The sequence below is a fragment of the Salarias fasciatus genome, chromosome 22 (genome assembly GCF_902148845.1).
Source record: "Salarias fasciatus chromosome 22, fSalaFa1.1, whole genome shotgun sequence".
In the NCBI taxonomy this organism is placed as follows: Eukaryota; Metazoa; Chordata; class Actinopteri; order Blenniiformes; family Blenniidae; genus Salarias; species Salarias fasciatus.
In genome coordinates this window covers 6,672,576-6,694,843 of record NC_043765.1, presented here as the reverse complement: position 1 = coordinate 6,694,843, position 22,268 = coordinate 6,672,576, and the positions used below count along the sequence as shown (strand labels likewise).

At 45.8% G+C, this 22,268-nt stretch overlaps 1 protein-coding gene across 2 annotated transcripts; it reads right to left on the bottom strand.

The window, feature by feature from the left end:
* Positions 1-8,245: 8,245 nt before the first annotated feature.
* On the bottom strand, positions 8,246-22,268 carry trim46b (tripartite motif containing 46b). 2 transcript variants are annotated; one of them, XM_030120799.1, is made up of 12 exons: positions 22,069-22,268; positions 19,374-19,635; positions 19,099-19,288; positions 16,061-16,259; positions 15,671-15,817; positions 15,413-15,508; positions 14,872-15,125; positions 14,450-14,571; positions 14,007-14,345; positions 11,375-11,604; positions 10,034-10,101; positions 8,246-9,085 (listed from the first exon to the last, which is right to left on the bottom strand). In XM_030120799.1, exons 1-12 carry the CDS (start codon positions 22,159-22,161, stop codon positions 8,635-8,637), a joined length of 2,451 nt encoding a protein of 816 aa, XP_029976659.1. In that variant the 5' UTR covers positions 22,162-22,268; the 3' UTR covers positions 8,246-8,634. The 2 variants fall into 2 exon arrangements, with proteins under 2 accessions (XP_029976659.1, XP_029976660.1); XM_030120800.1 differs by lacking the exon at positions 22,069-22,268 and adding an exon at positions 21,305-21,387.

Sequence of the window (22,268 nt, the reverse complement as noted above, 5' to 3'; positions counted from 1 at the left end):
AGACAAATAATGAGTTCCAATATTTTTTACATTAATGCTTCTCTATGTCATTGAAACAAGTTCAGTATCACTGCACACATAACAGGAAGCCCTCCACTAGCAATAGTGCACACACACACACTCACTTTCACACGAAGGTGCAATTTTAGAGTCACCATTTAACCACAATGCAACGTTTGGAGTGTGGCAGTCAACTGTAGGAACCTGGAGAACACCACAGCGCACATGTATCATCGTAATATTTACACTGATTTGTTCCTGAATGTGATCATATTTTAATGATCTGTTGTCTCTCCAGCCCCGGTTTGCTCAGAGTTGGTCTCTGGAGCCTGCGGCTCTTCAGCTGCACCCGTCTCTCCAGCCTGTCTGGAGCGGCTCCCTCCAGCTTCCACAAAATTACATGTCAAAAAAAATATATCTATGGCTTCATTTTTCATATTTGCTGCACAGCAGAACATCCCTCAATGGAAATGTTATTAAGATTACAAATGTGACACTTAAATAAAATGGCGTTTTAATATTTAGTCAAGACAGTGTCAAGTCCGACCTACTCTTGGTATGCTAATTATGGATAAAAAGAAAAGAAGAGCCTTGAAGGAAATGAAAGGATATTTGAATGTGTTTTCATTCATTGTTGCTGTTTATGGTTGAACCTTCATGTTTGATATTTCTCAGTTCATTCAAATAATTTCATTTATAAAGAATAGTATATTCCAGATAATCACATTTGTACTTTATATTAAGTCAAACTGACAAAAAATCTCTTTTACAATGACGAGCGCTTGCAGCAAAATGAGACTCAGAAGTTAGGTTCAGGGGAAAGTAAGAGAGAAACCGGATCAGACAGAAAGTTGGAGCATTTCCTGCAGACCTGACGGGGGCAGGAGGCTTAGATGACAAACTTCCAGTTCCACTTCAGAGATCCTGTAGGAAGGTGAGCAAACAGAGAGAGAGAGAGAGAGAGAGAGAGAGAGAGAGAGAGAGAGCACAGGCTATAGGAGAAAAGAAATAACATGAATTTAATAATCTAAACCGATTAGATAGATAGAAACCGACAGATTAACTAGAAATGATCCAGAGTGACTCAAGTGAGTCAAATCGTCACAGCTGATCAGACAGGGAATTTGATGAAGTTTGATTTGAGTTGTAGAGATAGTGTCAGGACTGAATGCACCACTAAAGGAAACTGATAATAATAAGAAGAAAAGAAAAGAATCATAATATAATGTTTGTTAAAAGTTTCAGATCACTTGCCAAAGACAAACCGAATGAGTGAAGCAGTTTCCTGACTTTGCAAGTTGAGGAAGAGGCTCCTCAGACAGCTGAGGTGACCATGAATCAAATCCTGAGGGTGGGGAACCCAGTGATGCTTCTCATCGGGGGTCCTGAAATCAAAACAGCGAGTTTTGACACTGATGGGAACACAACTCATAAATATCCTTCAGCCAAGATCATTCGGGGACAGTGAGAGTCTGGATTAAATTTCGGGGATAATAGTTGTGGGACCCCGAGTGCTACTTAGGACCTACTTAATGAAGTCCCGGGCTTCTCGGGGGGGGGGGCGTAAGGTCAGAGTGTGGTCAAGTGTGACCAGCTCTAACCATGTGAGAATAGCACTTGTCTCGCCCCCGATGCCCCGAGTAAAGAGACACACCTGTTTCAGCTGCTACTGTGACGGCCACAGCAGAGGAATGCCCCCCCCCCCCCCCCCCCCCCCCCCCCGCCCCCCCTTCCTCGCTTTCTCCCTCTCTCTACGCTCTCAATGCTGTCCTAATGAATCTCATCACACGGCCCGTGTTTGTCCCACTAGTGCTTTGTTTGTTGACCTTTATAAGACGTCATTACTTATTATCTTCACGCGACGTGTAATTCTGCCCCCCCCACCCCCTCCCCCCCGAAACCACGTCCACGGCCCACAATGTGTCTGTGTGTCTGATCAAATGCTTCTTGTCAGTGTAACAGCCATTAACAATGAGCAACGGGCATGAGCCTGATGATGTCTCCCTCCTCCCTCCCTCCCTCCCTCCGTTCTCTCCTCTCACCCTGAAACACAATGTCCTTTAGCGTTATCGTTATTGACAGTGGAACTAATTGTCACATGGTTATGAAAGTTCCCCCCCCCCGGGACATTTTTAAATTGGGCGGCGCGGCTTCCTTCAGCATCTGATCGGGGAATCTGCACACGGAGGTATTGATCGTCATGTGGGCCGGCGCTGCGCACGCAGAAAGCAGCGGATGATGGAGGGCTGCGCGTCCAAACCGGAATAAACTGACCCTGTTTTACATTTACGCGATGGATTGTAATAGCATGATGGGAGGAATCCGGCCCGCTATCTGCTCGCTGCATTGTTTTTATTGATCGCGCTGAAAAACACAGGGAAATGCTACGGTGGAGGTAAATTAAATCCGACCGCCAGGCGCGCGAGGCGGCAAAGCACCGAGAAGATAACATATGTTCGGTGCAGAGGTCGGCGATTTCAGTGCTGACATTACCAACTTCATCGACTCTCTTCATTGATGTAACGCGGCGCCTTCGGATGAGCCGGAGCGCACAGCAGATAGCCGGGCACAAGAAGCTACATGCACAGCTAATTACGTCCAGTCGATGGATCTGAGCATTACTGATCGCGTACGAGATATCGCCTTCGGTGTCTCATCATGCAGATAATGTCATTTCATGTTCGGCCGGATCAGGTCAGGCGTGCAGGGTCGAAGTCCTGCTGCCTTGCACGACCAGAGGAATCACATGGACGGAGTCATCTGTGCACGGACCCATATGTTATCGATTTATAACACTAACTAATTACACATTTAATGAGGCTTCTGTGTTTAACTGTAGTGCGGTGCGGCCGTCGCTTGAAAGGCGCGGTCGCTGAATTATTTCCCAGGCGCAGCCGACATTTGCCCGTGCCATTCCGACTGCATGCTGAAATGCCAAAGGTCAAAGATTCGAGGATTATGGATTTGTGGCGAACACTGGGTAATGCCATGAAAGCTGATTGTGTCCACCTCAGGCGGGCGGCGCTGTCTGTCATTACCCATAAACGCAGTTGATTAGGCCAGACGGCCGCTCCGCGGTCCTTGTCCGTCGGCATGTCGGCCATATTGCCCCCACCGCTCGTTCCGCTCTCAAAGACCGCGACTGCCTGACCTCCCCGAGAAATCTGACCCCCCCCGAGGCTCCTCGCCGCTCCTTGAGGCACCTGCCAACCTTTCACCCCATCACTGGGCGAGCATCTGGGGAGGTGAGGAGGGACAGGCGAGGAGCCCAGGGTGGGCCGCGGTGATGTATTGACACGGTAACAGATACCACCACATCAGACTTCAATAGCCGTCTGTTCTCTTTTTTTTTTTTCTTCCCAGAGTTCAAACGCCGACTGACCCTCCTCCATTTCATGTTTCCAGTATGTCTTCTAGTGTCCTCTGATACATCTTTTTTTCCGTCTCTTTCATTTTCTATGTCTGTCTCGCCTTCTTTCTCCCCCCCCCCCGCTCCTGAAGGCTGCTGGATCATGCGGCCTGCGCTGTATGCACAGCTGGCTCTGACAGCGCCGCGCAGGAAACGTGTGGTTTACAGATCCCCTGTTGACATACTGATTTGACTTGCCTTTTACTTTTCATGGACCTGAAACTTTAACTGCTCGGGGGAAACTCTGCAGGGGATACGAGGTCCGACTCAGCATGTTTGACCACAGTGGAGAACCGCTCAGACAGAGCTGCGTCTCGACTGAGTGACGGACTCGCTGAACGGACGTGTCACGTACTGCATAAAGCTCAATCTGAAAATCCTGGATTCTAACCGCGCATGTAACGGCCCCACACCTGCTCACACCGTTCCCAACAAAGCATCTGGCGTCGTTAGTCCTGCTAAAACGCTATCCCACACCTTGGTTTTATGGAAACAATAATATCCAAGTTGTTAACTTACAGGCAGAGCGTTCAGACCTATATCTGAGGTTACGCCATTTTAAAGTTACGTTTCGGGGCCAAAAGCTATGTAATAGAGTTTGGTCCACTTCACACGTTGGATTTAAAAGACAGGATTGTAATAGTTCAAGTCAGTGAACCGTTCTTGGGCCACAATGAAATCTATTGCGCTATTAAAGCTTTAGAAGAGGAAAAAAAACTTGAGCATGCACATGGAAAGTTGTGTGCATCTCGATAAGGCTTTTTGTGCATTGATGTTGTTTAAATACCCTTTTAGCAATTGTTTTGCACCACTGCATATCCTTCTAACTTCCCTGATTATAACCGGATAAAGAACCGAACTAGCAGCAGCAGTAGATTACTCATTCAGGCCTAAATCAGGAGAAAAATGTGAATTTATCACCTTGAAAGAAACAGCTGTTCAAGATGTCCTTCAGATTTTTTACACTTTTACTTCAAGTGTCTTTTTTTTTTTTTTTTTTTTTTTTTTTTACTCTTATTTCAGCATATGATCTGAATCAATCTTCTTTCACACACAAAAAAATGGAAATCTGTCCTTAACTTTCCTCTTTCTCAGGAGAGCCTTGTGTGTACGGTTCACCTCCGCTGACGAAAGTGAGATTCGGTGACTTAACGCCGCCGCCTTGGCAGGGAGGCAATGGGAGGAAACAGCCCACTGTCCAGAGTGATTACCTGATGTCTCCGCTCATTGTGTCGGTCCGACTCGAGGAAGTCTCCCCTCTGGGCCAAGAAAACGTCCCGCCGATAACCTGAAGCTTCACACACTGAGCTGAGATACCTGGTCGAGAGGCTGCGGCCTTGTATCAAGAGGCACACTCGAGGATGGAGGGGATGATCGACATGAGAAGAGCAACAGTCTTTTCACCGATACCAGGATTCGGACGTTTGCTCTCGTAATGCAGGATTCAATCCACAATTGTGCATCGTGTGCAGAACGCTTACGGCTCGAGCCTTGTACAATACCGTTGCATTACTGAGCGGAGAAAACAAAGGACTGTACACAAATCCAATCGCGTCGGATATGTGACTGTAGTGCAAATGTTACAGTCAATTAGCCCTGTGCCTCGTCTCAGCGCTGCAGTGCACGGAGTTACAGTATGTGGCCATATGGGCTCCGTCTCGCATTACTGTCACCCCTCATTTATTATACCCGGAGAAGATGGCCCCGCTCTGCCCCTCAAATCCTCTTAGCCAACATTTAGCTGATTGATTTTTCTCCTCCTCGGCCTCGATTTAGATTATCAATGTGATAAAAGCAGGAAGTTGTATATTATTCATGCCCTTCAGTCTGACGGGTGGATGGATGGAGGAGAAAGTCAAAACATAAATGTTTAAGTAGCGACCCACGTGTGGAGGAATAATATCAAAGTGATGTTATTGAGTTTGAAGGCAGGCCAACGCAGTCAGACAAATGAAAGATTTAAATATGATTCAATCCTTTCAATATATAAACTGCATAAATTGTTCGGGAAGTTTACCTTGTGGGTTTTTCACAGCGACATTTGTTCATATGAAGCTGAATCACTGAAGAAATTCTAATAATACAGCAGCTGCCAAACACCTATTGTGTAATACAGAAACATCATACCGTAGATTTTAAAAGTTTTCCCCCGTTGCTTACTTAATTTGTGCTGCAGGCCTTCATTGCTCATATCCAGGTAATGATTTTTGACTCAGCAAAGCAGCAGAAAGCTGTTCCCCATAAACAATGTGCTTCGCTCCGGGCTATAGAAACCACTTCTTACGTTCAACAAACAGATCGGGTCCTCTGAACATGTGGTTCAGCTCCATGCTGTTCAAGACAGTCGGGTTAGCGGATTTCAGGAGAGACTCTGCTCTGCGTGTTCTCCAGATGGCACTGCACTCTGTCTCTCGCAGCGCCGAGATCCTTCATGGGTTCAAACGGCTTCCCCCACCTCCCCATGGTTCCTACCATCGACTGTACTAAATGATGATCACGGAGATTATGTATTGGTAATTCCTGCCAGGTCTTTAAAAGAATGCCCATGCTGTGTGCCTAATACTCAATGGAGGGATTATGCAGACCCCTACATGTGGTGTTGTGGCTGCATACCTCCAGTCAGACTAAACCCAATCTGTTACAGATTTGGAGTAAAGAAGAGAGGTGCAGCAAGCACAAGGGGGTGGGTGGAGCGCCGCGCGGCGCTGCATGCTTTACAGTACATTCCACTTCTTCTATATCATAAGGGATCAGAACTAAACCTCCCTTTGGAGGCAGTATTTTTATCTGTGTGTATTAGGATGTTGAAAAAGAACCTTGGTCCGTGTCAAGGCTGTGCGCTTTATTATATATATTTTTTTTTTTCTACATCTCTCCTTTTTCCTTAGATTTTTTTTATTTTCCCTCTGTGGTCGAGGCAGAACCAAACCGGTACAGCTTCCCTCTGAATGTGGGTCCAATTAAACACATATGTGGATTTTCATATTGAAGCTCATAAAAGGTAAACTCCAGCGATTTACATTACATTTACATAAGGAATGCTAAGTGCCTGCACATGTGAGGTGTTAATATCTTTATCAAAAGCAGATGGCCATCACGCCTCATTATTCCTGCTCAGGGTGTTTCATTCAGCAGGAATCTCCAGAGAGGCTTTATTGCTCAATGTGAAGGAAATCATCTGATTCATTATCTTATAACAGGAAATGCCAAAGATTACAACATTTTGAGGTATGTGAGACATGTTTGCTCTGTTTTTAAGGTCTGGTGAGCCAGAAGGGGGCGTCATTTGCAAATCTGAAACCTGTATTTTTTTTTAGTTTGTCAGGGTTGCCAGGAAGAACATGCAAACTCCTGAGGCAGGAGTGCTCAACACTCAGAGTCCAGGTGCGACTAAAGTGCAGATTCTGTGTTATCGAGTGAACATGCAGACTTTTAAGAGCAAAGTTGGATTCAAGCTCCTCCTTAGTACATTCAATATAAGAAATCATGACATAGTGTGTGAAGCTCAGAACTAAAAACATGCCAGGCTTTATATAATTAGATTTTTTATTGATAATCCAAATCACAACTTCTGACAGTGTGTGCTGGTAAATCCATAATCTAGGAAATGGAAAGGCGTCGTCCATATGTGGTCATAAACTGGGAAAGGTGCTGCTGCAATAGCTTTTTACTGCCATTTTCTCCATGTCTTTATGATCACATCATGATGATATAGCACATTTTACAATACGCACACAGAGTCAGAAAGCTTTATTGATTCCTTTGGGAAATGACTCCTCTGCAATTAACACATCCAATTTACAGTTAACCATAAATATTTAGTTTATAGTAAAGAGTGCACGCTATGATGGCGAGATCTGGTGGCCGAGACAAAGACGCTGAGGCTTCTGGGACTGAGCAGTACGGACATGATTAAAAGATGATCGGATCACAGGGTTAGCTGAGGTTGAATAGTTGAGAAATGAAAGGCCCGGTTTGATATGGGGGGGGTGAGATGGAGTCACGTGATCCGCTGTGGCGTCTCCTCAAGGAGCAATTGAAAGATGGAGAAGTTCACCCCTTCACTGCATGAGGGTGAAGTGTCCGCTGTGCCCTGTGTCTTACTGCCCCCTAGTGGTTTCCCCCCGCCACTGATCCATCCCAGAGGTAATGAGGCTGATTGAGAACAGGTGAAGGACTGATTGAATCCCAGCAGCAACATAAACAACAAGTGGAAGCAGAGGGTGGATTTTGTAATTCAAACAATTTGCATTTATTTGGTGCTTATTTTCTTTAATTCAGTTTTCTTTTGCAAACATTCTGCCAGCAGGTGAAGTTTACATGGAGTTAATCTGCTATTCTTTTCATAAGAAGCGCTGCTCATTAACTTACAATCAAGCAGGGTTAACAAAAGAAGAAAAAAAAATCAAAAGTATTGTTTTGTGCTAAAAAAAAAAACAAAAAACAACTTTTTACTGTCAGCCAGTCGGTGCTGTTATCAGTCAAACCACACGCTCCCATGCACACGGGGAATTAAACACAAAAGCATAGACACACACTCACGCACAGGCGCACACACATACACACTGAGACTCATGTATTTGAAATACAAAACACAATGGCACAAACAGAACGGTGGAAACTGGTGATTAGCTTTGCAGCAGAGGTATAATTGGAGCATCTAATTACAGTATTGCCACATTGTTCTGCTCTACTTCTAATTTACCGCATTTGCATCCCAGATAAACAATCACTTTGGTTGGGATCAAAATGGGCGAATGACTAGTGTTAACTGCGCGCACAGTTCTAGTTATAGATGCAATAAAATAGTTCAAGCTGTTTTTTTTTTTTTTTCTCTGTATAATTTCAAATCTTTGAAACGATAGAGGAACATTGATGAATGACGAGAAAGACAGAAAATGTGCGGTGCAATTATCTACATTAGCTTTTTAAATGTACGCAATATAGCCTGGCTACAAGTGCAAGCAATAAAGATATCAGTACATATTCAGTGCTGGAAATACCAAACACGACTTAAGCAATAATCTTGCAAAACTGCATGTAACAAAAATGTAAGAAACATAATTACATTGCATATTTGTTGCTATAGAAATGTTTTTCCTATACAAGAAAATTAAATACAAAAACAAAAATCGCTGAGATGTCTAACTTTTCCGCTCTAGCTGGGTAAATACTTCACAATTACCAAATACATTCCCAATGACCCTAAACGCTCACGCCGCCTCTCAGTTGTTCAAGCCGGAGACCCGGGGCTGGATGGTGACCCGCCTGACCGGCGTCTGGTCGGCGTTGCGATTGGCTACCAGCTCCTGCAGCTGCAGGGCCCCCCCGCCGATGAAGCAGAAGGCCGGGCACACCGGGCCCGAGCAATCCACGTGACCTTCCCACAGGGGTCGCAGGGAGTGGGCGTCGTAGAAGGTGACGCGGCCCTTCTCGAAATCCAGGCACACGCCGAGCCGCGGCGGCAGCGGGTAGGTGAGGCCCGAGGGCGAGGACGGCCCGTTCCCGTTGCTGATGGGGTCCCTCGCGCCGTTTCCATGGCTACTGTGGTGGTGGTGGTGGTAGTTGTGCTGGGGCAGGTAGATTTTGCCCATCCCCATGGTGAGGAAGCAGAAGGGCGGAGCGGAGTCCAGGGCGTCCTCGGCCCCGCTGTCATGGCCGCTGTCTGGGTCGTAGCTGGAGACAGAGAGACAGTAACCCAAATGATGTCTCTCGTCTGTAACATGAGCTTCAGCCACATTTAAGTTTAAGAGCCACTTATTAGAAGTAGAAGTTATCTTGGACAAATGAGCAGAAAAACAAAGACGAGAGATTTTTAGACGAGCCTAAAAACATAAAAATTATAATAAATTCAGTCAAACTAGTTTTAAAAGTTACTTACTCATATACAGTCATGTATTGATCCATGTTTTCTATGACTGTCGTCAATTTAATAGACAATATTACCATAATAAAACGTGTTCAAAGGGTCAATGTCTGCTCTCATTTTACAACATCTTAGATGCTCTTATTGACAGAAAAGAACATTCTGCAATTCTACGTTTTACATACAAGAGGCACAAATGAGTCAAATGAAGATTTAACTCGTTATTTTTAGTAGGTTTGAGTTTTGTATTCTATGGCACTAAAGTTAGGAAAATGTTTCAAACACATATTTATACTTTGACCTCGCTGCTCACCATTTAAGCTAATTTACATGAAGCTTATTTCGCAGAGTGTTTGAGTATCGAAAAGTTGACGTTGGAGCAGACAGTTGGTTCGTAGGTCATGAGAGCTTTTCATTGGATTTCTATTTTCATTCATGTGTTTATTTTCTAACAGATCATCATGTCAAGCCAGTTCATCTTCCTTTCATGGCATCAATTTACCTCTAAAAATTATCCAGTTGACAACTATATTTTATTTCAGGGGCCACATAAAGCTAAGTTTAGTCTTCTTTTCGACAGTAACTTAAGTTTGTAACTTTCGATGCAGCATTATTGATCTCTGATTTCAGACATCTCTGCCATCCGCTCTTCACTACTGTACATCTATTATGCTTGTTTAAAAAATGTATTTTTACTGCTTTTCCCATTTTGCAGGTTTGGCCGATGGGCTAGTTTCCAGATTATTGATCCTACTCACCGTGGACTGGCCATGTCTTGTGGAAGGTGAAACCACTCCTGCAGTTTGGACTCCAGACCCACTCCTACCTGTTGAAACACAAACAAAATCAACTAATCGGTTAATAATAAAACTCTTTTCTTTTTGTTTGATGGTTCTATACGGGATTTAAAAGTATCTTCTATCTAAATTCAGACAGAATGATGTCATGATGTCATTTTTTTTATCTTATCTTATGTTATTGTTGAAGGACGACATTTCATATTAACAGGAATCAATATTTTTTATGTTTCTTCAACTAGGAAAGTTTCAGAAAAGAAATCAAAATAACTCACTTGACAAACCTCAAAAGTCTTATCTGAAAGCTCAAGGTAAAAGAAATTCATTACCTGGAAAGGAAGTTTTTAGTGTGAAATCTGGGAAAAGGCCTGAGTTAAAACCCATATATTTCATACTTAATTAAGAATGAATGACGAATGCAGCCGTCGCTCAACCCAGTAGACTGAATCAGGTTTAATTGAAACTAATTCAGATCTATGATCAAAATGCACTGAAATGGAAAGCACCTTGTTTTTCTGTATCTGGCAATTACGGGAAATTATTTCAACACTTTCGTACCAAATCTCAAATGAGAAACCAGACAAAGGTTTGTCACATTAAATAAGCCACATAGAACATCAAAACTCTTCACTAGAGTAGAAAACATATCTAAATGTTTCTCTTAATCACCTGAACTCTCAAAATGTTTTATCTTCTATCCCAAAAAAAGTTGCATATCGATAGCAAAGGAGGTGTTTTGATTTTATTTCTCTCAGAAAGCTGAAGGCCGAGGTCTGGAAGCGCACCAACATCCCTAAAGAGAGGTTAGTGAGAAGCAGGTGCAGTCTTAAAACCAAGACTTACATAAGCCTGTGGTTAAAAAAAAAAGCCTCAGTGGATCAGCCCACTAAAGCTGCAGCAGGCCCGGCCACACAGGAAGGTCTGGAGGAGGGGGGGGGGGCTCCATGGAGGTGGGGGGGTTTCCAAACCGTTCTGTCAAGCGGCTTCATTGTATCATAAAAGGGAATTACCTCAAACCGAAGAGTCTGAACAGGATGAGTAGGAGTAGATTTATTACGGCCTTCTTTTATTTATTTATTTCAACCTTTATTTAACCGGGTGAATCATGAGGAACAAAGACGCTTTTACAAAAGTGGTGAAAAGAGATTCACAGGACTGCTTGTTTTCACGATGAGGATTTTTTTCTGCTGGTTTCTCACAATAAGGATAAATGTTAAACCGTATGATGATGCTTCTGAATTAGTTTAGGCAACAAAAGCAAAATAACATGGTAAACACACTCACTGAGCCATCACAGTTTACCTTGACCAGGTAGGACCCGGGCTCCACCGAGCATGCCCAGTAATGCCGTCCCTGAGTGATGGCTACATCCCCCACCAGGAGGTCGGAGGTCAGGTGGCAGGAAGTGAGGGCATGGTCTGCGGCCTGCAGCAGGGACAGACCGGGGACGCTGCGGGCGCAGCGCTGCTCCTTGCTGACCACCAGGCGGTCGGCGTGAAGCCCCCAGCGCGAGTCCAGGTAGAAGTTCAGCACTGCAGGGAGGAAACGGCGTGGAGAAGGACAGAGACGGAGTGAAAACGCTAAGAGAGGAGAAAGGAGGAGGCGGAGGGATGGACATGTCCGGGAGGAACATACAGGGAGCTTCAGAGGTTGGGGGAGGTGGGGGGGACTGTCACAGATTTTCAGTCAGAAAGCAGAAAAGAGAAAAGAAAGTGAAGAGAAGAAGAAGCTGGATACAGAGGAAAACATGCACCTCCTCCCATATGTCACACTGAAACACTGATGACTCCAGGAGTAAGATTTGAAAGGTATCACAACAAAAGCTCTGGCAGTGGGAAGTGCAATTCTCTCCACAGTACAGAGGGAAGGTATGCAATAGATCAGGAAACACGGCCAATAGGGACACGAGGAATTCAACAATCACTGAAATCGACCACCGAAAAGCCCTTGATCTGAATCCGATCAATGTTGTTAAGCCTCGCGCCTTAACAAACCGCACACCTCATCAGAGACCCGGACAGATCTCGTTACGGGAGGTAAAGTTGGGAGGCCGGGGGGGATGAGGGGGCATTTGGACAGGGGGCTGGAAGAGCAGAGGATGCGCTGGATGGCCACAAAAAGAAAGAGGGAAGGCGAGGAAAGAGCCGCGTGGCGCGGCTCACAGACGGATATGAATGCACTTCTTACGTTCCGTAGGAGGCATGTAGGTTGGCGGCGTGGAAGTAGCAGAGTAGAGGATGACAAGTACACAGCTGTGAAATGGAAACCGTAGATGAGAGAAAGGATGAGGAAATAAAGAGCAAGAGAGCGGGGCGTGGTGAAGGTGGATGGAGAGGTGGATGTAATTGGGAAAAGAAAGACGGAGAATGGGCAGAAAAGAAAGACAATGAATTTTTTTAAGCATTTCACCATGGTAACCGTTCCAATGCTTTAATAGTGAATGGTAAAGAAAAAAAAAAAAACAGGTGTGATCAGGTGAATGGCGACAGCAGAAACACCTCGCTGGGTCAAAAATAACTCCTTTAAAGAGCCTGTGGAGCCTGCCTGAGTGTGTATTCAGAGCAAAGGGCAGTGTGCATACGGTTCAAACCAAAGCTGCATTTAGCAGCGTCTGCGATTATATATTTCATTTACAAGGATTTTCTTTTATCACTCTGAAGGGCACACCGTGAAATACTTGAAATTCTGTCCTTAAGGGTTGTTAAGCCAACCTCCTAAAATGTCATTTATATCTACAGATCAGTAAATCTGATCAGAATCACAGATATTTCCCTTTTCAAACTAAATAGAATTCTCTAAATGGGATGGATGTGTCAGTGGATTTCTGTAAAACAGCAGCGACACACTATTGACTCTGAAAGTCCTCATGAAATCATATTTGCAAACAAAGGAGGCTGAATTGGGCTGACTCACTGCTCTGGGAATATTCTGGAAATCAAACAGTGAGTGTCGAAGTTATAAAAACAATTCTCAGTTGCCCAATACAAAGCTAAGCACTATTAACTGAATATTCACTGTTATATTATTTTTCTACTGACACTTTTCCAACTGTTCACATCACGTTAGGAATAAAAACTTAACAATGGGAGATCTGAGAGATCCTTAAGCTCATTAATATCCCCGAACAGAAACGTCTGGAGGAAAACAGGTGCTGCAAATAAAAGACATGACTGCACAAGTTTTACACTGGCAAACCCAAGGCTGTGGAGAAACAGACGGCGAGCGTGAGCCAAGCGGAGCTCAGACAGACAGGATAACACAGGCCAGCGCTCACATGAAAGACAAGGAGTGAAAGCCGCGTAAAGATCCTCCAAACTACACGCTTCAGTCTTCAAATCAAAACAAGTCCTGACCTACTTTCAACGCTTGTGCCACTAACTTGATCTTATAATGATTATTTTAATTATAAAAGGCTTTCAGTCAAAGTACTGTATGTGTATGTTATAAAAAAAAAAAAATGCTAACGCCGTCCTGTCTGACAGCTGCCATCTCTTACTGGCTGAGATGCAGTTTTAACTTTTCAGGTTTCGGCTCAGATTGTCTCGTATGAAGTGCAACAAGCGCTCCTCACGCCTAAAGCCATTTCCCTTCTGAATTGAGGACAGAGTGAGGAGGAGGAGGAGTACCTAATTTAATCTGTGGCTTCTCACAGGAGGCAGGACCCCATAATATACACTAAAGGCAATTTAAAAAACTTGATTTCTTTTTAACTGATAGGTTGTTGGAGCTGACCTATTTTAGTTTACTTTACTATTCTCTTGAGTCAGTGATACTGACACCCTGGATTTTTAAATGTTGTGTCTGTCTTTTTAACAAGATGTCAAGTGAGGATCGAATTGACACCAAATCAATATTTGCTGTGATTCCGAACCACATTTTCACAGCTGCTGGAAGCTGTGGCACAACGCGCCGTCTGTTCAGAGTGTGTGCTCACCCGGCGCGGGGGGCGTGTGCAGGTAGACCTCCTCGCTGTACTCCCCGTAGCCCGCCTTGTTGCAGCCTCTCACCCGCAGCACGTACACGCTGTCCATCTCCAGCCTGTCGATCACGGCGCTGCTCCCGCTCACCTCGTCCAGCCGCTGCCAGCCCCAGCGGGCGGCGGCCAGCCCGCCCCGGATCCCGCCCCTGGAGGCGCCCCCCGGCACCACGCCCCGCCGCCGGTACTCCACCGAGAAGTGCCAGGCGGGCGCCGACTCCGGCGGCAGCCGCCAGCACAGGAAGAGCTGGTCGTAGGCCAGAGTGCGCTGGGTGTCGATCACCGGAGCCAGAGGAGCTGCGAGAGGAAGCACGGTTACTGCAGAGTCTAACATACCACACGTCATGTCAGATTAACAGTACTTTTACTAGAGCATCATCCAGGTCCTCCTCTCTCCTCACCCTGGATGAAGTTCAGCTCCGTCAGCAGCTTCAGCTCTTTAGAGACGTCCAGCTGGAAATGTCTGAACGACGGATCGGCGGCTAGCGTGAAGTGTTGGAGGTTCTCGATGGCTTTACTCAACCTGCAGTGAAAAACAGGGGAGTCAGTGAGGAGTGGTGGCTGAACGGTACTTATAGCAACATAAAGTGAAAAGACTCATTAAAATATTTAGTTTTCAATAAATCAAACATCCTTCTCTGTTTCCTCCCATGAGAAGAACCATGTTTTGGCAGCGAGATGAGGAACTCTTAAAGGTAACAGATCACGGCATGCTGTGGAAACGGTTGATTTTGTGCCAAAACTGAAGAACTTTTCACGCCAAAACAAGGGAAGCGCGTCGGTCTCGCAGCGGTTTGTGGTGTGGCGGAGTAACGCAGAGGACCTGTTGTGAGTCTGGCGAGCAGCCTGCACGAAGCAGGGCTGGTCGGTCTCCTTCAGCAGCTCCTGAGTGAACGCCAGGAGCCCCGCGTGCTCCATCAGGCTCCGTCTCTCCGACACCTGGGCGGACAGCGCCTCGCCCCGCTTCTGCCGGGCGCCCTCCAGAGCCTGGGTGAGCGAGGAGTGGCGCTCGGCCAGCGCCGCCGTCAGGTCCCTGATGCTCTGAGCCAGCTGCTCTCTGGCCGAGACGCTGTTCACCTGGTGAAACACACACGCCTGAGTCCTCAACACAGTCTCATGTTGGCTGACATGAATATATTCTGTGTAACATCTCCAATACAAACTTGATGCTTTTGTTTTCATTTTTACATTTTAAAACGCTTCTTATTATCATGTGACGAGTTTGACTTCTTTCTGCCTGAGTTCCTCTACTGAAAGCTCCTGGCAAAAACTGGAGAGCTAACAGAAGTCCAGATGTGAGGTTTGCAGCTGCTTGTGTTAATTCCATGTCCAGCAGTGTTTGGTGGGACGGGCGTTATAATCACCTCGGTCTGAGTGATGGCGCTCTCCAGCTGTGTGATCTGAGCTAAAACCGTGTCCTGGTTGGACAGAATGTAGTTCATCTCCTTTGTAATCTTCTCCTGTAAAAAAAACAAAAAAAAACAAAAAAACAAGAATGGTAAAAACACAGCAGGGGACAATAAAAACACACAGATTAATGGAAAGTTTGTCCATTGCGTCAGCTCCCTTTGTTACGTTTCGATCACTTCCTGTGGAGGAACGGGTCCGATTCGGAGTTGTACCTTCAGGGCCTGGTACGCCTGTGTCACCGGGAGGATCTTGTGGCCCGTGTGGATGCGACGCAGCTTGCAGAGAGGGCAGAGCAGCCGCTGACAGGACCGACAGTAGAACTGCAGCTTCTCCTGGTCGTGATCTGGACACGTCAAAACCTGAGGGACGCAGTCAGATTTCAGTCTGGCGTTATAGAACACAATTCTAGACAACAGCTCTTACAGAGAATATGAAATACTTCTAAAATTGTATTAATTCTAATCATAAATTAGCAAAATACCGCATCTGATTTTAAAGTTGGTGAACATTATAAATAGAAAAAAAGACAAACGAATGATGGATTGTTGCCTATATAGCAGTACAATCTTTCTATTCCATGTATTGTACGTGTGTAACGGTACCTTTGGTCTGAAGTTGAGTGTCGGCTGGATGTGTTCATGTTGTGCCCGTGGCGTTCCCCATGGGTGGTACAGCTTGAAACACTCGTTGCAGAAATTGGCCCTGCAGTCGGCGCAGCCCTTGGTGGCCTCCAGAGTTTGAGGAGGCTTGCAAAACTGGCACATCACAGCCACACTGCCCAGACTCACGGTGTGTCTGTATCTGATGGCGGTGAGGGGAGAGAGAAAACCAACAGGGAGGAAAGACAGAATAGCCTTTAGCTCTTTGGTTTGCTCCACAGCGATCATTTCAACAGACGAGGATTCAGCAGATTCAGTGTTGTGGATCACAGCTCCGACACAGGAAAACAAACATCTACGTTCACATTTACACCTGCGGATAACTTCAGAGTCAATCACTAAAGGTCCCATATTATGCTTCTTTTCAGCAAGTTCAAATAGGTCTCAGAGCTGTTTCTGTGTCTGCAGCTTTTAATGACAGTGAGCTGTTCTGTCCACGCCTCCTTCACGCCATCTCTGGAAGAGGGCGTGGCTTTCGCTCTGGTACCACGCTCTAATGTTTACACACAGTGAGTAGGGTTTTTTTTGAGTAGGTTTGCTATTTTTTAAACTGCATATTTTTTTCCAAAAGCAGGTGGTCTGCACATCATTCATGTATTCACAGAGTCACTTCTGTAGACAAGCGTTTATTGACATCAAATAATTTACATATGAGCCATAACTCGGGGCCAGCCTCGCAGGCAGTGCACAAAAGAAAAAAAAAAGTGATACACACCATACAAAAGTATTTGCAAGACTAAATACCCTGTCCAATTGTTTGTAGTCGTTACAGGTATTTGGCATATCGCAGCTTTGTGAGCTGGTGCTGGGTTTTCCTGGGACGCAGAATCCGGGTCGTCATTCCAGCTTGTGTATTCCTTCACATCCGCACACAGTTTCCCGATGCTGAAGGTCACTACATGGGATTTAAACTTGGCCTTGATTGAACCGGGACACATGACTGGCAATGACCTCCTCTGTGTCAGGCCACTGGAACTGTGCAGTCAGGTCCTCTGGAATGGGGATGGCCAGCACTGCCTCTGTGTATGGTGCCGGATCCTTGAAGATTTCTTCAAAAATGAGGTCCATCATATCAGCAACAAACCCTTTTTAATAAAATACATGCACAGAGAGATTGCTGTTTTTAGTGTGTGGCTTTTTTTCACATGTTTTTTATTTTCACAATGACTCAAAGTGTTTTTCTAAATACGTCTTGGCATTTGGCACTTTATCTAATTTACTGCTTTTACAAGGTTGTTTTTGGTGTGTTTAAGGTTCTTATCAAAACATATGTTTCGGTTGAAAAAAAAAGGAGAAGAATATAACACTTATGCAATGTTGGCTCTGTCTTTAGTGGGTTAGCTCTGCATTCTCCCTTCGTGGCCTTTGGGAAAGTAGACCTTAAAGAGGGGCACACCTTCATTTGTTTGGGCTTGTGGTCGGTCGGCGTTTTCATTATAATACACAGCAGCCAGGTAGAGTCTGGAAGTACAGGAAAGAGAAAATCAAAGGACGTGGATGCACATGAAAATCAGGAAATACAGCTTTTGCCATGTGCCTGACATCATAGCAGTGGGTGATGTTGCTCTCTCTGAGGAACTTCTGGATTTGTGGATGACGGTCGGTAACAGTGCAGTCGAGAGATACACCACGTGCACCCAACAATCCCAGACTCCTCTTCAGGCCCTCTTTCTCCATGTGGTAGCTACCGCCAACCTCACTGCTCTGTCACCTCACAGTGTCGATGATAGGAAAGGATCTGTAGTGGATGTCCCAACACCAGGACACAGTAGCTTGGACACCTGTAAACAAATAGAATATTTACTAAAGGAAGTCTTTCCACGACATATAAAGACAGTAATACATTACATTACAGGTGAATAGTACTATAACAGGTAAATGATTACTAACTTCACCAAAAGTAAATGCACTAAACGTGGCTACAGACCTTCTGATATGAGACTGAAGAGTCCTCAAGGTCTCCAGTGGGTCAGTCTGGCATGCAACATCGCGTGATGCAGGAAAATGTATGGGTGCAGTTGATTTGTCCCCTGATATTATTTACCGTTGTGTGTTAAAATAATATGAGGAAACTATGTCACCAACAGTAGCTTACGTTAGCTGCCATGCTAAAACCACTTCCAACAGGCTATCACGCTAGGAAGGACGGTATAGTGAAGCAGCATAAAATGGTAAAACTTACAGCTTCCAGTTTTGTAGCTTGGTCACGGACAGTTGGAACCGATCCATGCTTCAGCTTCAGATTCTTGGCGAATCCTGATTTGAACTGGCCCTCGTTGTGAAAGCAGTCCGGAGTGAAATGGTGAGCACACACAAACAACACTTTAGGTGTTGTTGTGTGTGCGTCTCCCTCGAAAATGAAACGAATCCACTGGGCCCTCAAACCCTCGGACAAAGGAGGCAAAAACAGACTTCTGTGCTGGCTAGTGCAGCCATTGCATAATATGGGACCACATGTTTTAGGACTGTGGGAGGAAACCAGAGTATTTATAGAAAACCATACACTCCACAACAAACAAATTAAAAAAAATCAGAATTTAGGCGTCTTCATTTCAAATCGGACTCACAAAAAAGCAAGAGTGAGGCAGAGTGAGTGAGAGCTAGAGAAACTGTATCAAACAGACAACAAATGGACGACTAACTGGCTTGACTGTGAGAACAAATGGTCACTGTTGTAACAGCATGCTGTGGTGCACGCTCTGCAGGATGTTCCAACTCTTCGTCTGCTGCAGTCAGCTTTGAGCACGCTCCAGGACTTCAGCATTTCTCAGGAACAATCGATGTGGAGGGGCTGCAGAGGGGTGTCCTGGTTAGCACTGTGGCCTCACAGCTAAAATATCCCCGGTTTGAGTCCAGGCCCGGGGAGCCTCCTCTGTGGAGTTGGTGTGATTTTTTTTTTCTTAGTGTGCTCCAGTTTCTTTCCATAGTCCAAAAAGATCACCGCAAACATAATAAATCCGTGCGTTTCGGTCATTATTTACCTTTCCACGATCCGCTCCAAAGTGAGGTTGCGCAGGCAGTCCGTCAGGCCCTTCTCTCCCAGCTCCACGTCTCGTCCACAGGGGACACAGGGAAACAGCATCACCAAGGGTGGGCCCTCTTTACGCCGTCGCCCGGGATGCGTCCCATATCCAGGAGACCGCGGCATGGAGGGCGACGGCGGGTGGGGACCTTACGCCACAAATTAAAGGCAGCTGTGAGCAGGGAGCAAATACAAATAGAGGGGAAGACGAAGTCAAGTGGAGACGGAGCAAACCTGATCGCAGCACGCGGTCGATGGGCCGCTGCTCGGCCTTCGGCGTGGGCCTCCGCGCCTGGCGCGGCGAGCGGGTGTTGGGCGTGGAGGCCGGGGAGTTGGGTTCCGGGGGCAGGTCTGGAGGCGGGTAGCCGTTTGCGACCAGGACCTCGTGCGCGCACATGAGGCAGACGCTGTGCTGGCACGGCAGCACCACGGGCTGCTTCACGATGTCCTTACAGACGGAGCAGTGCAGCTCGTGCTCCAGGCTCTTCATGTTGGACTGTGAAAGCAGAGAGGCTCGGCATTAGGACAGGCTGGAGCGTCACCGGTCCTCAACATGGAAACAATGGGTTTGAATAAAGGTGGATGGATGAATGGATGATGCTCTGAGGGGAACTGGGACCTGTCCCCCTTTGCAGCTGACTGTAAGGGTCCTCAAAGCTTCAGGAATACACAAGCCTGGCATTTTCAAAAGGGCAAAATTAAAAATTACGTGATAAACGAGTATGTAAACAAGATAAAGAATTCAACCAGATCAGCCATGCTTTGAGTTTCGATATTTGTCTGTTCAAATTCTCTTCTTTTTGTGCAGTGCTAGAGACTGTTCGTATCGCAGGGCCAGATTTAGACACTCTGCAGAGTAAAAGCCGTTGCAGACAGATGACTTTGGACATTACTCCTGTTAAATATGAATGAAGATCAAACATTAATTATTGAGATCCTGCAACTTTGAAATGACCACTCTGCATATGAGCATGGCTCCTCTGACACAGGTCTGCATCCACTTCATCTCTTAAATTATGCCATAAATGCCTTTATTGGTTGTTTTGTGTCATGATCTTCTGTGATCATTATGTTCTGGATAAAACAGTTCAGAAGATAGTTATCCTGTTAGTAGAGAATTTGCTGGAGCGGATCAGTGCGGATGTTCAGTGTAAAGCTGATGGATTTTACAGTGGGAATTATTGCATACCATGCAGTGTGTGATGCAGAGGGCTACACATATGGGACACAGGAGATTTGTCTCTTTCTATACATCTTATGCTGACCCAGCACCTTCAGTCTAAAAAAGAAAATTCTGCAGTACACGTGAGAACTCTGAAAACTTGGTTCCTCTGAGGGAAATATCATGCGACTGAATGGCTCAAGGGCACCGATGTGACAGGAAAGGACACGGTCTGTTGCAGGCGCCTACACTCACTGCAAAAACATAAAATAATGAAATACTGACATAATTAAATAAGTCTGATTTTCTTCATTCATATATCTCTACATGTAAGAACAGCTCAGCCTGTGAGTTGGGTTTGTGGGGCTCCAGAGGGGGAAGGTGGTTCAGATTATCTGCCAGTCAGCAGGGGCGGCTTCCTCTTGCCATCATGGATGTCCTTGACACACAACCTCAGCCTACAATCAGAACTGTTGCAGGGGCCGGCGCCAGTCGCCACAGACAGTGTGAGTTAACTTCAAAACCGGGATGAGGCGAAGTGACGGTGCTGCAGATGGGATTTCTGGATTCTGCCACTGTGACAGGACGTGGTGTAGCATCTCACGACATCACTCTCTGCAGTCATGCATACTGAAGAGCAATCAATTCTAAGAGGATCGTTGATTTCGGGAGGAAAAAGCTTTGATATCATTCTCTTTGCACATCTGAATGAAAAGAAACTGATGTTGAGGTGACAGAAGAGGGTTGAAAAGGCCTCTGCAGGGAACACATCTACAAGCCTGGGCCTACATTTAGGTGTAAAATTGGATTATTTGAAAATAACCCTTCATCTCAGTCTCTCTGTGTCATTCTTCAATGTCAGCTCTGGCCTAGCTTTATCTCCTTCCTCGCACGCTGAAATATCTGCGGGCGTGTACGCGCCACGGCAAACTGCGGCTCTCCGCATCCATCTGGATGGATGGTGCGCACTGCCGCTGAGCATCGTCCAGGACAGCATCCTTACCTTCACCTGGAGCCGGGGCGCCATGACAGTGGACTACGTGTATATTTTCCGACACGAGGAGAGAAGGAGGGGAGTGGGGAGGGGTATTTTTTTTTTTTACGGCGTTCACGAGAGACGCGGCGCGCGTGCAGGAGGGTTTCTGTGCGGACGGAGGTGCTGCCTGGAGCCATGGACGCGCGGTGGCTGCTCGGTGCGCACCTCACGGGCCTCCAGTCCGTCCGGCGTGGATCCTGCTCACAGGCTATTTTTAACTGTTTCACAGCCGGCGCTACCCGCAGCGTCCACACACACACACAAACGCACGCACGCACGCACACCTTTCCAAGATACCCACATCCCGTCTCCATGGAAACGACCATCCCATAAGCCCCCAAAAGAAACGTGTCTTGCACCCGGTGCACGAATCTGTTCCCTAAAAACATGTTTTCCTCCCGTTTTTCTAATAGTTATTACATAAGCTCCTCTCAGTCTCTGAATATTTTCTATTTATGCAGGTCAAAGCCTCAAGAAAAACACAACGAACCTTTAAAATAGAAAATATTGTCATCTACTTAGTGTAGTAATTGTGATTTTGTATATATATTTCTTAAAGATGTCTCTATTCTGAGCTGAAATCCACACCGTGTGATCCATTCAACCCGAATCCGGATCGCGGAAATGTGTCAATCGACGAAATGATCCGAGTCGTTCATTTGTTGAATAATATGCATTTATCGTCGTGTGTAATTTTCTAATTAGGTAAAAAGCAGGCGTACAGTACTCACGCTGATGCGGACCAAGGCTTCCATCGCTGATGTGGCTGTTTTCAATTCCATCTCTGCCATTTTCAGAAAATAATGACCCCCGGTCTTCATCATCTGGATGTCGGTGAATCTAGGCCACCAGCCGTACAGCGCATATTATCATGAGAAAAAGGTGTCAACTTCTCAACACTAAATGGTAAAATTTACAGGTTTGTCACTCG

Bases quoted from the DNA above. Each gene is read 5' to 3' on its own strand.
- trim46b (XM_030120799.1), bottom strand. From the start codon at position 22,161: ATGATGAAGACCGGGGGTCATTATTTTCTGAAAATGGCAGAGATGGAA. The intron at 14,572-14,871 runs GTCCTCTGCGTT...TTTTCACTGCAG, and splicing joins GCTCGCCAGACTCACAACAG to GTTGAGTAAAGCCATCGAGA. The intron at 11,605-14,006 runs GTGAGCACACAC...TCCTCCCTGCAG, and splicing joins GCACACGCCCCCCGCGCCGG to TGCTGAACTTCTACCTGGAC.